Source organism: Cyprinus carpio, chromosome A24 (assembly GCF_018340385.1).
Source record: "Cyprinus carpio isolate SPL01 chromosome A24, ASM1834038v1, whole genome shotgun sequence".
NCBI classification, from domain to species: domain Eukaryota; kingdom Metazoa; phylum Chordata; class Actinopteri; order Cypriniformes; family Cyprinidae; genus Cyprinus; species Cyprinus carpio.
The window spans coordinates 12,565,550-12,581,547 of record NC_056595.1 but is presented as its reverse complement, the minus strand read 5'-3'; the positions used below and the strand labels follow the sequence as shown (position 1 = coordinate 12,581,547).

The window sequence follows — 15,998 nt, the reverse complement described above, 5'->3', positions numbered from 1 at the left end:
ACTCTTCTGCCCTCTAGTGCCACATTCTACCATAACATTATGATCTTTCAAGGGCACTACATAAAGACAATAATTAAAAGCTAATTAACTAGCATAAAGTGCTAAATAACTCAACCTACCTCACAGTACTTGACTAGACAACTATAAACAGATATTTAAAAACCTGAATACTCACTGAAAAAGTTTTTCAAGTTGCGATTATGAAACATTACTAGATACTAATGAATTTTGTTCTTTAGCTTTATGGCAGCATCTAATCTCATAATACAGTACATGGTAACATAACCCAGAAACTATAAATCTCATTAAAAATCTCATTTAAATCTCTCTCTCTCTTCATGTGTTATTGTATACCATTACAATATTTATTAAGATTATTAAGACACCCAAACATGAAAATTCTGTCATTAATTACTCACCCTCATGTCGTTTCAAACCCGTAAGACCTTGGTTCATCTTCAGAACACAAATTAAGATATTTTTGATGAAATCCGAGAGCTTTCTGACCCCGCATAGACAGCAACGTTACTGAAAAGTTTTAGTTCATGTGACATCAGTGGTTCAACCGCAATGTTATGAAGTTAGGAGAATACTTTATGTGTGCAAAGAAAACAAAAATAACGACTTAAATTAACAATTTCTTCTCTTCCGTGTTGTATTCACGAGTACCACTTTGCATGTGTGTGCATTCCTCTGCTTGCAAACAAGGCGCAGCGCATCCTGGTTTTGTGTCAGAACGCCGGCTCCTGCATAAGCAGCACCATCACACACACACATACGTCATGGTACTCTTGTGAACGCGCGATGACTGACAGGAAAGAGACGAAATTGTTGAATAAAGTCGTTATTTTTATTTTCTTTGCGCACAAAAAGTATTCTTGTAGCGTCATAACATTATAGTTGAACCACTGATGTCGCATGGACTATTATAACGATGTCCTTACTACCTTTCTGTGCCATAAAACTTTGCATTGCTGTCTATGCAGGGTCAGAAAGCTCTCAGATTTCATCAAAAATATCTTAATTTGTGTTCCAAAGACGAACGAAGGTCTTACAGGTTTGGAACGATTTGAGGGTTAGTTATTAATGACAGAATTAAAATTTTTGGTAGATCTACCCCTTTAAGATTTTTAGGTTCAAGTTTTTGCATCTAATATTTATATAGATGCAAAAATCGTTTTCTAAAAACCGAAAACGATTTTTAATAGTTTTAGTTAACAATAACAACACGTCTTTCCTGCTTCCATGGAACAGGCGGAAAGGTGAATTTTTAAGAATATCCTGGCTATTTTTATTTTTAGAACACATTTATGGTGCTTTTTTGTTATTCTGGAGTCTGGTCTTCATTCATTTCTATTATATTTTACAAAAAGTACATAATAAAAAAAAAATATATATATTTTTGCATAAAAAATAATAAAAAAAAAAAAAAAATCAAAAATATTTATTCCACAAAAGAAAAAAATTTAAAATAATCAAAAAAAACAAAAATGTAAAACAAATCAATAAAAAATAAAAAATCACAATCATTTAATTCTTTTAGAATATAATTTTTCAAGATTGGATTTGACTATAGCTGCTGGATTAGTATTTTTACACAGCTGACCTGTGTCTAGACTATTGCATTTCTAATTATACCATGTTCGATTGTCCCTGGACGTCTTTGATTTTTCACCGCACATTCAGATCACACACGTTCAGCCTGTAGTGTTGCTGGTCGCAGGTGTTTGTGTGTGTGTGTGGAAGCGCATGACACACAGACAGAGAGAAAGGGCAGGCAGTACCTGAGCTGGGGAACTGAAAGGCACTGTGCTGCATTTGAGGGCTCATAACAGCCCCAAACTGTCCGCTCAGACTGCCCAGCATCCCCTGGTTAGCTAGACTCATCTGAGAGCCATGCATGGCGTTGTGGGAGAGGAGCTGGGGGGCGGGGAGGTTGGGAGAACCGGGGGAGAAAGGGCTGCTGGAGGGGGGCGGCGAGGCCAGTCCTGTACCGTAGTTGGGCGGATAGGGGAACTGCTGGGGGTTGGCCTGGGGGATCCGTGGATTGCTCATGGCTCCGGGCATGCTTGCTGTGGCCGCCGCCATGTTTGGCGGCAGGTTGAGGCCCTGGGCTCGCATGACCATGCTGCGCTGCTGCTGCTGCTGTTGTTGTTGCTGCTGCTGCTGTTGCCGCTGTTGGTCCAGCTGACGTTGGCGCAAGTGATTACTCAGCAACTCTCTCTGCCGCTGGGCCAGCATCTGAGCGTTGATTGTCCCCTGGGAAGACAGAGAGAGTTAGGCGTGTTATTTTGGCATCGGAGCACAAAGGAGAATGCAAGAAGTGATTCAGCGTACCTGATTTGGAACGTTAGGTCTTAGAGGTAGGTTCATATTTGACACTCCAGCCACCTGATTCATCATAGGCTGACGGTTCTGGAACAGACACAAACACAGAACATTGTAGAATTATTTCAAAAGAATAATCACTCATTTGAATTTTCAATACTTAAGCAATACATTTCAACATCTTTTCTGTTCAATATAATAGCACTCTTGTTTATAAGATACTGACTTTACACAAGAGACTGATAAACAAAATGTTAAGATCCATTAAAAGGCATTTCAAACAATATGACCATAAAATTTGAATTCTATGTAGCAAACAAGCACAAGTGGAGTGATACAAACAACAAAATGCTCTAGTGCTGTAATACAAAATATCATCAGTCTTTGAAAGGCACTGAAACTAGCCATTGTGCAATATAGTATATTACAAATATACAATTACTATATATTAAAAAACAAATATATAAAAAATTTTTTTCTTGCTTTAAGTATTTAAAATACTTACTGTATATAATAGTGTATTAAGTATGTACTTTTAATATATATAAAATCACTGATTTTAGCTTTAAATTGCCAGAAACTAAACAGTTAAGAGGCATGACCCCTAAATCAACCCAAAATGAGGTCAAGGATCAATTTCTGAAATGTCCAGCAGGGGGCAGTTAACCACAGACGGAACTACTTCACCAGTCTGATTTAGATTCTGGGGGAAAAAAATGCATATGGATGAAAAAAAAAAAAGGGGAAAAAAAAAAAAAAAAAAAAAAAAAGATTATGCGTTTACACCAATTAAGTCTCACAGGGAACACTTCCCATTGCAAAACTCACATACAACACAAACCATTTTAAAGTCTATATACATTTTAAAGGGTTTTAAGTTTTTTTTTTTTTTTTTTTGTCAATACAACAGAAATTAATAGTCACCAAAACTGTTTGGTTACAAACATTCTTCCAGATTTCTTTTGTGTTCAACGGAATGACATTATGTGTGACATGAGGGCGAGTAAATGATTTTTGGGAGAACTATCCTTTTAACTAAATGATCACTGTGCTTAATATTGATGGCATAATCAGACAATATTATGAATAGGAAATAAAAATGTAACTACTTTTATTCTACTTTAATCAAGAGTGTTCTTTCTTCTCATTGATGAGAGTGTAAACCATACCTGCTGTGCTTGTAGCCTGTGTTGAAGCTGCAGTCTGAGTGCATTGGGTTGGGTGGGGACGGCCCCGGTGGGCCTCAGTCCTGGTCTAGCCTGCATGCGGAGCATGGGGTAGCCCGGCCTCTGCCCCATCTGTCCTGCCATGCCATGGAAGCTGGGGTCCTGCATGGACGTGTATCCACCCTGCTGCATGTGGGCCTGAGAGGTGGTGTACTGCTGCTGGCCGTACATGGGCGGCTTCTGATCCATCATCATACTGGGGTCCTGACCGGGGAACTGATCCTGCTCCACCGGCTGAGCCTGAACACGAGGAGGAGTATACACCAGTAAATTTAAACTTAGTAATGCCATATGTTTACATTTTTATGTATGTGTGTGATTTTAATAGCTGATGCACCTAATAAATCAGATAGTTCTGAACCTGGATTTTGTATTAATGTACTGAAATTTCAGCAACCGAAAAAGAATCTTGTCTCAAATAACTACTCAATCATTGTTTCAACCACAGAAAGATGGCAATAAAATATCTTGTAAATAAAGTTACATCTACCTCAGGAAACCAATTCAATGTCTATAGTTTGTTAGTTTGTATAACTCTAGAGAGGAGCATTTTGCTATTATGCACTATATTATACATTACATATATATTTTTAAATTTACACAAAATCTGTCATGAAATCTAGTTTTTATTACAGATTTCATTTAAATGTTTATATTTCAACAACATATTGAAGTAGAAAGAAAACTGCCTTACATGCAACGAAAATGTAAATTTTATTAAATGTAAATTTGATTAATTAACTGATTAATAAAAGAAACCCTTCCATTCTGGTTTTCAGCTAAATGAAACCCGGTTTCTGTGTTTTGGCGCCAAAAAAACAACAACAAAAAAACAAAACAAAAACAAAATCAGTTTGTTGCATCACTAGTAATTTGATTAGTCAATAATGTGAAAGAAAAAAACAAACTATGGTTTTCATTATTTAATGCAAGTTTAAACAAAGTTTCATGAAAACAAGTTTTTATTACAGTCATCGTTTAAATGTTTATATTTTTAACAACAAATTGGAGTAGAAACAATTATATCATTAAAAACTACCTTTGGTGCAAGTAAAATGTTTGATTTGAGTGCTGATTGAGTAAGTTTGATTAATAAGCTTATTAATTAAAAAAAATGGTAGTAAGTAAACTTGATTAATTAATAGATTTTTAATTAAAACAGATTTCGGTTCTGGTGTTTAATACACAAAAGAGACTGGGTTGTAAAACAAAGGTGTTCAACCTACCCGTCCCACCAAAGCCGGGATGCCCAGAGCACGGTCGATCTCCTCTAGGCCGTCAAAATCTTTGAGAACCGTGTAGAGCTGGCTGAGCAGAGCGCCCTCATCGGCCGGACCCTCAGAAGCAGGAGGGCACAAAACATCCTCCCGAGAACCGCTATACATAGAGCTGACAGAGACGAGAGACTCTCATTAAAGAGCTGAGACAGTGTATTTGTCTAGTTATTTTCTTACAGAAGAACAAAAAACACTCCAATAAAGTGGTGGGCCTTACAACAGTGACAGTAATAAATGCTGTTTACCTGTTCTGGTTCCCAAATGGCACCGGCTCTATAGGCATCACACTGTCTGGCCATGGAGCCGTCTGATTGGGCGGTGCCTGTTGCTGGGGAAACTGGTGGCCAGCCATGCCCATGTCCATGTTTGACTGGGCTAAGGAAGAAACAGCAGATGATAAAAGATGATTAAAAAGACAATTTTTATTTGTAAAGCAGTCTGAATAAGTTATCCACAAGTCTTTGCTTTTCTACACTTTCTGTAAAGCTCTATGTATCTGCTCTGTGTCCATTTACCATTGGGCATCATCTGGGACTGAAGCATCTGTCTTGGTCCAGGCTGGCTGTTGGGCCTCATGGGCATGCCTGCGCCAGAGTTGGTTACCATGCGAGAGTGGAGCGCCCCCTGTGTGAGAGAGTGCTGGCTGGCGGGAGCAGCTGTGACGGGTGAGGCTGCGCTACCGACGGGACCAGGACCCTGTGCACCCCAACTGTCCTGCTGCATACCTACACGGGGCCCATTATTACCCATGACTCCTGTAAGAAAGAGAAAGAAAAGGGGCTTTTAATTTAAAGGTAACTTTCATGAAAAATAAACTAAATGGTATTAGCAACGTGTAACGGGACATTCCAGATCTCATATAATAATGACACAAAATAAATAGAGATTACACTTTTTTTTTCTTTCTAAATCTATCAATAAAACTTCACAAGTTTCCAAACAGACATGACTGCATGTTTTGTAAAGCTTGTCTGATTTCCCAACGGTAAAAAAGACCTAAGATTAGGCTCAACTTACAAAATAAATTATATATATATATATATATATATATATATATAAATATAAAAATAGTGGTATATATATATACCTACGGTGTCATTTCATCCTCAGAAATGTGATATTTAAAAACATGCAGACACGATCACACCAGAAACCCTACGATTCTTTCCTAAGGTTATGAGACATTTATATCTAGCCGTTCACTTTATGTGCACATTCACTTGCAAGCATATGTAACCCACCACATACAAACAAAAGCTGCACAGGGGGCTTGCTTTTGATCTGACTCAACACTTTTGTACCGTTTTACACATTTGTCTTTCTCTCGGTCAACAACGTCATGCTTGACTGTGCATTACTGATCACACTGAAACTTTGGTTTGTACATGGTTGGTGTGGCATTGGAACTTTCCTCTTATAGTAGGTGTTAAGTGTGGGGGAAGCCCTGTGTTCCACCGCATATGTACAGACAAACTTTACTTCTATTGTATTTTATGTTACAGCAGCAGTGAATAAGAAGCACTGCATCTCTGACCCGAGCTCAACTCACCTGCATTGACCATGTTCGGCTGATTAGGCATAACACTGTGGTTTCCCATCATGCCCTGCTGCTGCATGAGCGAGTAGGGGCTGTTGTTCCTCATCAGAGGGTACTGACCCTGAGCGCCTTTAGCAGGCATGTTCATATCCAAAGACACGCTTCTGACTGGAGGAGCTCTGCCGGGCTGACCTGGTCGTGGGGCACCAAAATCTATAAACACACATAACAAATATCCAATAAATGAAAAAAGTATTTAGCTGAACTCTGGTATTAAAAGTTTATAGAAAAAAGGACAACAACTTGAAAAAGCTGGTCTCTTATGCTCACCAAAGCAGCATTTATATGATCAAAATACAGTAAAAAAAAAACTTTTATTGTGAAATAATTACAATTCAAAGTTTTCTATCGTAATATATTTTCAAACATAATTTATTCCTGTGATGGCAAAGCTGAATTTCCAGCAGCCATTACTCTTCAGTCCTTAGTATCACATTATCATTCAGAAATCATTCTAATATGCTGATTTGCTGTTCAAGATACATTTATTTGTGATTATTAACATTCTTGAAAAAACTTATATATATATATTTTTTCAGGATTCTTTTATTTTATTTTTTTAGTTCTTTGATAAAGTTCAAAAGAACAGCATTTATTTGAAAATATGCATTTAAATTCACTTACAATCAAATATAACCAAACATAAAAATGCTGAAAAAAGTATTGATTTCTTTCAAAAAAATATTACGGACACTAAACTTTTGTACAGTGGTGTATAAAAATGACTGTTTCTGGCAAGCCTCTTATGACGTACGTGAGAAAAAATATCCACGCAGCTGAGAAACAAACGTGTCGTGAGAAACTCATGTTCCTGCTCACAGTTTCGGTCAGCCTCTGGGCACACTTGAATAGCTTTAGAGTGTTTCGCAAAAATGGATGACATGCAAACATAAAACACTCTGAGTTCACTTCATTTTCACACTTGTGTTATTCTAAATATTTTTGCAAATACATTAAGTCGCTGTTTGTGGACAGGAATTTTCCTCCTGCTGTCACCTTGTAAACAAATGCAAAAAAAAAAAAAAATCCAAGACTACTCAGTGAAACTCTTTGTAAACACACATTGGTTACAATTGGGTGCAATCTGGATAGTTGTCCTAAAAGAAGTCGATTACACAATATAAGGCAAAGCTCAAACCATTGTGTTACACTGGTCTAATCTTACATGAGCGTTCAAGAGGGTGTGTGCGCACAAATATGAGCGATAAAGCAATTATATGACTATTTGTACACAAGTAAGCATGCTTGGGAAGAACCTGCAATATTTATGCATTTGTTCACTTGTTGTCTTTTAAAGGTCCAAGTCACTTTCAAACTAAGTAGCTTTCTGATGGTCAGCAGTGCAAATTTGCATAACTTAAACATGAGTGACTTTATTGCTCTCACACAGAACTCCCAATCCTGATTTACAGTCTGGACAAATTGACGCAAGTTGTCATTTACACAACAACAGTGTTTTGGGGGTATGAAAACGCAAACTTTTGTGCAAGTTTTTGAAAACAATACCATTGAAAATTAAAATAGTTTCGTCTTCGTGTAAACTACAAAAATGAGAATTTGTGAAAACATGCAATGTGCCTATTACGTATTCAGTCTATAGCAATTTGTGCAGTGTTGCTATACATTGTGACATCGCCAACTACTGGCCTGGCATGCATAATATAGCATTTTAAAAAAATGCAAAAAATAAAAATTTCCGTTTTTAGTATATCACTGAAGTTTGAATGCACCCTCAGTCATTTTTCTTTGCAACTCTTTACCAATTTGGCAAGTTTATAATGTCAAGTGTTTTAAAATCTGCTCAGGTTTCAGAAGTCTTGCTCTATTCCAGCCATTGGATGAAAACTGTAGGAGAATGTGTGTTACTCACTCTGTTGGCCCACAGCCTGTAGTGCTCTCTGTTGCTGGGGACCCATGTTGGTTCCACCATCTCCAGTCATCTGCAGGATGTCATTAATGATTGACTGCTTGTCCACGGCAGCAGGCAAAGACACAGGCCGGGAATCTGCAAACAGGCCTGGCTGACTATTCTGTAGATCATCCAGAATATCATCCAGCTCGCTGGACTGCAAACACAAAAGGAAATTCCTTTAGCTTAGTATTTTCATTAGTCTCATCGGTTTGTCTAATATCAAAAATAGGTTTGTCAAGGTCAAATTTCTGGTGGGCTTTGGATGCACATGAAAATATCCACATGTACATAACATACCAATGCATATTATCATATATAACGACTATGTTTTGTATAGTCACAAGGTTTGGTTTCTCAGCAGGAAAACGCTGGAGAGTCCTAAGTCTTCCTGCTGAAACACACCCCTCTCCCTCTCACATGTGCACACACACTCGGGGATGGAATCTAGGACAAGCTTCACATTGAGTTAAAGGAGGCTAGCTGAACACTACTCCATTTGTCATGGTTCGGTTATCATCTTTAAACCCTAGATTGCTTCTCCATCAGAGCAAGATCATCTAAATGCACGCAAGCAAACACACACACACACACACACACACACACACACACACACACACACACACACACACACACACTGCATGACTCGGAACGTAGCTTGACTTTAAATACACCATCGATCTGACTTCAAATCCTTTCATCTCCTTCACAAGCTTTTAAAAATATTTATTACCTTAGAAATCTAAATGCACACTTGGCTGTAGTGCACTACAGTTCTGATATACCTATTTTGTATTTGAAACATCTGCCCTAATGCATTGCAACTCTTTTTATTCTGGCTTGAGTTTGACAAAGTCCAACTCAGTCTGTTGAGATAAAGAAACCTTCTTACAGCAGTGCATTTCAAATAAACAAAATTGACTCGAAGATTCAGAACTGTACTTTTTTTTGTTTATCCAGAGCTGTCGTCATCTATCAGAAAAGACTAAAATGCATACAACTTCTGTTAAATTACACTAAATAAATGCTAAATCAAGTGTCCTGTACACAAGCACTCTATAAATATTTACGCTGGTTAATATATAGATTTTAGGAGAACACCAGTTCTGGAACTTAAGCCACCACAAGGGGGTAGCACTCGTGACTTCTATAGTACAATCAGGACAGTAAATACATCTATCAAACAATATAAATAAATACAGAGTGTGAAATGAATAAATGTATTTATGTTCATGTTTATCTATATACAGTCTATATAATAAATATATAAACAAACACACAAAAAAATATAAAAATATATATATATATGTGAGTGTGAAATGAATATATGTATTTATGTTCATGTTTATCTATATACAGTCTATATTATAATAAGTATATAATTTATATAAACACACACACACAATATAATAGTACAATATATGCAAAAATATTTTACACACACACACACACACACACACACACACACACACACACACACACACACACACACACACACACACACCCACACATATATATATTTACATGCTTAAGATGTCTAATAGCCTAAAAAAAAAAAAATTTCAGTGACAGTGGATGAGAGAGAGTGTTTTGTGTCTGTTTAAGGGTTGTTGTGGAGGGTAGTTAAGGTTAAAGGTGAAAGATCACATGCTGTATATTATTCTGGGGGTTGAAAGTTTGCCTTCATGCTGCATGTCTGCAGCCTAATGAAGCCGTCGGCCTCTCCTGTCGTTGATTTGCGACAGAAAAGCGCTGCACAAACAGGATGTGAGTGGAGAGGAGGAAACTGCTTAATGAGGTCACTCTTCTCGTGTAGCGCTGGGAAGCTCTTTTCCCGATCTCCCTCTCTCTCTTTTCATCTCATCTCATACACACACACGTATACGTGCACACACACACTTGTGTGTGCACCACATGTCCCTGGCTGCCCTCTTGAATCAAACCTGCTGCTGATTATTCACTGTCCATGCATCTCACAGGCTGCTTGTTTCAGCCTTTCTCTCCTCGTCTTTCCAATGATCACTCACTGCCCTCTCTCCTGTGTATTATCTGTGTGCACTCGCTCAGTCCAGACAGGAAGGTGCTTGTGCATTAGCATGGATTCTTTATATCGCACTGAGCTGCACCTTCATGGATCACTTTCTCGCCAGTGGGAGCGCTGACGTCAGCATGATGTTGAGCCAATGGTGGAAAAGCTCCCTGTGTGGAGATCTATGAGAGCTGTGTTTCTCATCAGCTACCAGAGCACTTACAGTCAAACTATCCAACATATTCCACTATAATTTACACTTTTGGATGTGGGTATTTGATAAATGACATGTCCATGAACTTTTACTGTTAACATCATGATTTTAAGTTGAATTGCATATGAATGCATGAGCAAAAGTGTAAATTTTGAGGTTCTGTGACTGGCAATAAATTCTTTCTTTTTTTAAAACCATTTTAAATCACTTGCAGTTCATTTTAAGACAATAAAATGTATTATTATTATTAGGTCACAGGAACTGCAGCTACACTACCATTCAAAAGTTTGGGGGTTGGTAAGATTTTTGAAAATGTTTTTTAATAAGTCTCTTATGCTCACTAAGACTGAGCTTATTTTGATCAAAAATACAGTAAAAACAGTAATATTGTGAAATACTACCATTAAAAAATAACTATTTTATAATTTCCATTTTAGCATATTTTCAAATGTAAATAAACAACTCTACTGAAAGCTAAATTTTCAGCAGCTATTACTCAAGTCATCAGTGTCACATGATTCTTCAGAAATCAGTGTAATATGCTGATTTGGTTCTCAAGAAACATTTATTATTATTCTTCTCAATAGGGGTGCTCCGATTAATCAGCTACCGATCACCCACTGATCCGGGTGTGTGTTCACTTCTCACTACTGTGTGTGTGCACTTGGATGGGTTAAATGCAGAGCACCAATTCAGAGTATGGGTTACCATACTTGGCAAATGTCACGACTTTCACTTTTCACTTTCACTATCGGCCGATAATCAGGTTGGGATGATTGATCGGCGGTCTCTAAAAAGGCTGATCTCAAGCTGATGATGCCTAGAGAGGTTTGGCATGACATGTAGCGGCACCATCTCGGTCTCTGTCCGCCGCGGTAGAAATAATTATAAAGCTATATTTCTTCATTAAAAAAACGTATAAAGCAATTTGAAAACCTTGTGTGGAAATTAACTTCACAAACAGCATGAATGAATCACCGCGCTCTCTCTCTCTTTTTCTCTCAAAATACGCAAATGGCTTCAAATCACCCCACATCGCGTCTGTCTATAAGCGAGCTGCACAGGTGACACAGGAATGGTCACTTGCACAATCGAGGCAGTGTCATATCGTCACTTAAGTTTATAAATTGCATTACTTTTTAATTCTTGCCAGTGTTTAACTATTCAGTGCTTGCATGCTCTCCTGGAGACTGTGCGCTCATGCACACTCGCAGCGCACACACATAACGCCAGGTACACATTACTCAGTTTGCAGTGCCTATGCGGTGCGTATTTTTTCTATTGACTATTTCTGTCAATGGTAAGTTTGTGATTACGTAAGAAAAGAGGTCTAAATGTTTTGCCACTTGCTCGAGCAACTTAATATTTAAATCTAGAAGTAAATGCAAAAGTAAAAATCATTGAATAATGTGTTGCTTATATTTGTGTTTAAACGTCTATTAAAGACTGTATTACTGTACTGTTTAAAAAAATAATTGCTTTTGGTAAACAGCCACAGATCAGTAGCAGACTCTTGTGTGAAAGCACAGTCCGTGCTGCTTCCCCTCTCACAAGAATCACCTAAGAGGGGAATTCCCCCATTTTCAAAAATGAAATTCAGGCCCTGAATAAATGTCTAAAAATCCTGATTGGAGTATCACTATATATAGTTATAAATGATAAAAATAAGGCTTTAGAAAATCGGTACTTGTGATCGGTATCGGCAGATACTGCTTTCTGTGATCGGCCTCAAAAATCCTGATCGGAGTACCCCTAATTCTCAATGTTGAAAAACGTTGTGCTACTCCATATTGTTGTGGAAACTGAGATAAGAAAAATTCAGGATTCTCTGAGGAATATAAAGTTCAAAAGAACAGCATTTATTTGAAACATACATTTTTGTAACATTATAAATGTCTTCACTGTCACTTTTGACCAATTCGTATTGAAAACTATTATTTCTATCTAAATAAATAAATCTCACAAGCCCCAAACTTGTTAGGAATTCGAAATTTACTAGAATTAGGAAAATACATTTATAAAATCAAGTATGTCAAGTATAACTACTAAATTTAATATAAATTCAATAAAACGGATTCATTATGTTATGCTAATTGCCGATAACTTACAAGAAAAAATTCAACCTCCAACATTTTTAAAGCCAAAGACATTCAGTGGATACATAGACAAATTAGAGACCCCCATTACATACTGTATAAAATTTAGTGTTGAATTATAAGCTTGGAATATAATAACGTGACTACTGCACCACATTAATATATTTAAATACTTATTTCAATGGGTTGTAACATTGTATATTACATTGTCAATTTAATTAACCCGTTTAAATGCAAGTTGGAGAATGAAACATTTAGTTTACTTGGTTAACATTAGCTTTTGGCTGAAGTTCATTTAAAATTTTTTCAATGCAATAATAAGAAAGCACAATAACTGCTGCTATGCAGTACTGCAGAGGACCCCTATGGTTGCGGACCCCCTGGTGAAGACCCCTAAGGATACGCTATGAATGCCAAACTTCAACCCTTAGTCCAAGTATGAAATAAGATATCAGTGCTGGTTTGATGGGACGGAGGGCTGTTAGTCGTGTAGACAGGAGCAGGACCAAAGGGGTAAGAGGGGTTACAGGGTTAATTGGTACACAGAGCAACCACCAACGAAGCGACAGTGTCAGGGTTGGGACAGCTGCCTGCACTGCACGTGTGTGTGTGCAACCCAGGAATGGTGTCAGGGTGCCGATTAGAGCTCTGTGAGGGGTTGGGAAGGGAAGAGGAGTGACACCCTATCCTGAGTCACACTTCCTGCTGCAGAGACACACACGAAAGCGCATCAGACTTTAACACACATACAAAGCACATCTATAGAAGCACACTCAGGGAAAGACAAACCATCGCCACAAATAGAAACACTAAAATCCTTCTCTGTATGAGCATATAGAGACAAAGAAGCACAAAAAAACCTAGCGATGTTCCTAGCGAGTTGCTTGGCTGTCTGCTTATTCATGCTGACTAAAGGGGAACCTAATAAATTTAATGATTTGGAACGCTCTATATACATTAGGCAGCAACAAATAGTGCTAATATTTTAATATTGACATTTAATAAATTGTTATATTAAACTATTTATTCATAATTGGAAAATATAATATATAATTATATAATGATGATTTATAATTTTTTCGTCTCTATCAGTTATATTGTATTACAACTTTGCAATGATGTCAGAAATCAACCATGTATCATTCAATATGTTGTATACTGTGTATTCCATTTCGAACACAGCTTTTCTCTAAGCTCATTGCAATGCATTATGGGACCGCCTTCTCCATGAAGTATGCATGAGATGCAAATCTGGCCAAAACAAGCTGTCTTATAAGACACTGTAATGTCGCTGCCTACCTTTTAGAACAGTATTTGTATCTTAACTGTGCTTATGATGCTGTAAAATGCTCTTTAGCTACACAGCTGCTTTGAAACAGAGTAAACTAGGACAAACCGGATGTAAAAGAGACTGAGAGATTGAATGATCAATAGGGAGAGCGAGACACAGAGAGAGAAAAAGAGGGATTGATACATCAGTGAACAGAGTGACTGAAGCCAACGCAGCTGCCTGGGTGACAACAATATTTGCATCTGGGTCATTTCTACCGTCTGCTATAAAAACTGCATTATTTAAAGCCACCCTGACCAGAGCCATTGAAAGCCTTTAATTGTAAGCCAACTGTGAAGAAAACCTTGAGCACTGAACAACGCTGGTGAAAGTCAGGAGTGGACGTTAGAGGCACGGTGTCAGTGAAGACTCCTTGAGCCATCATGACCTTTCATACAGATCCCTGCTTCTCTTCAGTCTCAGCTGTAGCTCTATCACACCAGCCTGCTGCTCGTCTTATCACAGGAGGAAGAGGGAGATGAATGGTGAAAGCTCACCAGTTCTGTTCTAAACCCCAGTGGGCCACCTTACTGTCGACATACACTGGACACTTCCTAACTCACAAAAGACTCAGCATGTTGCTAAGCTAATGACTTTGAAGAAATATTCATGACAGTCAAATACTGTTTATTTTAAACAACATTTTGAATGACATAACTTTTTCTATTCTACAATGCATATGCAGTACTAAATAAAATACAGCTGCAAAATTAATAGTGTACATGGGACGTCTTTCTGAATAGGGACTTGTTATTTGTTTAGATTGCTTAGAGCTTTTGGTCTATTTTCCAAATCTGAAATGGTAACTGGATGGAATTAAAGGTCATATAAGCACAGCACAGTACATTACTGAAGGCAGTATACAGTATGCTAGTACTGAATTTTTTTTTTTTTTTTAAGATATTAATACTTCTTTTCGGCAAGGATTCATTCAACTGATCAAAAGTGCCAGACATTTATAATGTTACAAGATTTCTATTGCAAAAAATACTGTTCTGAATTTCCATTCATCACATCAAAGAATCTTGAAAAAATGCATCAACTGTTTTTAACAGTGATAACCATAAGAAATATTTCTTGAGCACCAAATTAACACATTAGAATGATTCCTGAAGAATCACTTCAGTGATGCTGAAGACTTGAGTAATGATGCTGAAAGTGTATTCTTGCCATCACAGGAATAAATGAAAATTTTTAATAATATTTCACAATATCACTGTATTTTTGAACAAATAAATGCAGCCATGTTCAGCAACTTCTTTTTCTTGGAGAGACTTATTTCCTGAACTGATGTCTAGGTAGGCAGCTCACTAGGGATTGGTACTCCCTCTCCACTCTTGCCACATTTCATCCTCCTTTCTCCCGCATCCTCACTAATTCAGTTTTTTCCTTCAGTCTTCCGTTTTTTTTTTTGTTCCATGCACGTCCATGCTTGAGCATCTCCTCCATCACTCTTCGTGTCCCGCTGTGGCCTCCCTGCTCTGTAAATCACTGTACTTCATGTTCTCAATGGCGCCGTCGTGGAGACCATGAGGTCCTCACTAGTGGGTCTTTTCCTGGTAACCGTGGGGCGGCGAGGTCATTCTGCTAACAGGCTAACAGCGGCAGCTTCCCGAGACCGCTGCTTTGATTTGACAACTATGACTCAATTTGTGGCTTAATCAACAGCTTGTAAAAGAGGCCCAGGAGGACCAATGAGCACAAACACACACATACAGAATAATCTCTCTATTCTGTTGCCTGGCCCCAGACGCTTCTCTAACTTTACCGCCACTGTGCCAGGCCTGATTGGTGCGCGGTGCCAGCTCAGTAGGGCATGTGCCAACTGCTGTGCCAGATGAGATGCACTGAACACCACCGAGATGCCTTTTTTCAAATGTCACAGAGCTGCTTCTGAGAAAGTCCTGCCAGTTTCCCACAGAATCGACTTCCTGTGACAGAGCTCTCACTTTCCTTTTCTCTCTCTCTCTCTCTCTCTCTCTCTCTCTCTCT

The 15,998-nt window shown here is 38.0% G+C and overlaps 1 protein-coding gene across 3 annotated transcripts in view; it reads right to left on the bottom strand.

Moving 5' to 3' along the window:
* Positions 1 to 15,998, bottom strand: part of ncoa2 (nuclear receptor coactivator 2) — a 93,082-nt gene that overhangs the window by 7,719 nt on the left and 69,365 nt on the right. For 2 of the 3 annotated variants that reach the window (XM_042714218.1, XM_042714217.1), the window contains exons 11-18: positions 8,299 to 8,494; positions 6,381 to 6,581; positions 5,347 to 5,586; positions 5,077 to 5,206; positions 4,781 to 4,943; positions 3,498 to 3,794; positions 2,338 to 2,415; positions 1,785 to 2,259 (exon numbers count right to left, since the gene is read on the bottom strand). In XM_042714218.1, the coding sequence (XP_042570152.1) occupies positions 1,785 to 2,259; positions 2,338 to 2,415; positions 3,498 to 3,794; positions 4,781 to 4,943; positions 5,077 to 5,206; positions 5,347 to 5,586; positions 6,381 to 6,581; positions 8,299 to 8,494 (1,780 nt within the window). The remainder of the gene's footprint in view (positions 1 to 1,784; positions 2,260 to 2,337; positions 2,416 to 3,497; positions 3,795 to 4,780; positions 4,944 to 5,076; positions 5,207 to 5,346; positions 5,587 to 6,380; positions 6,582 to 8,298; positions 8,495 to 15,998) is intronic. The other variant, XM_042714219.1, reaches the window with a different exon arrangement.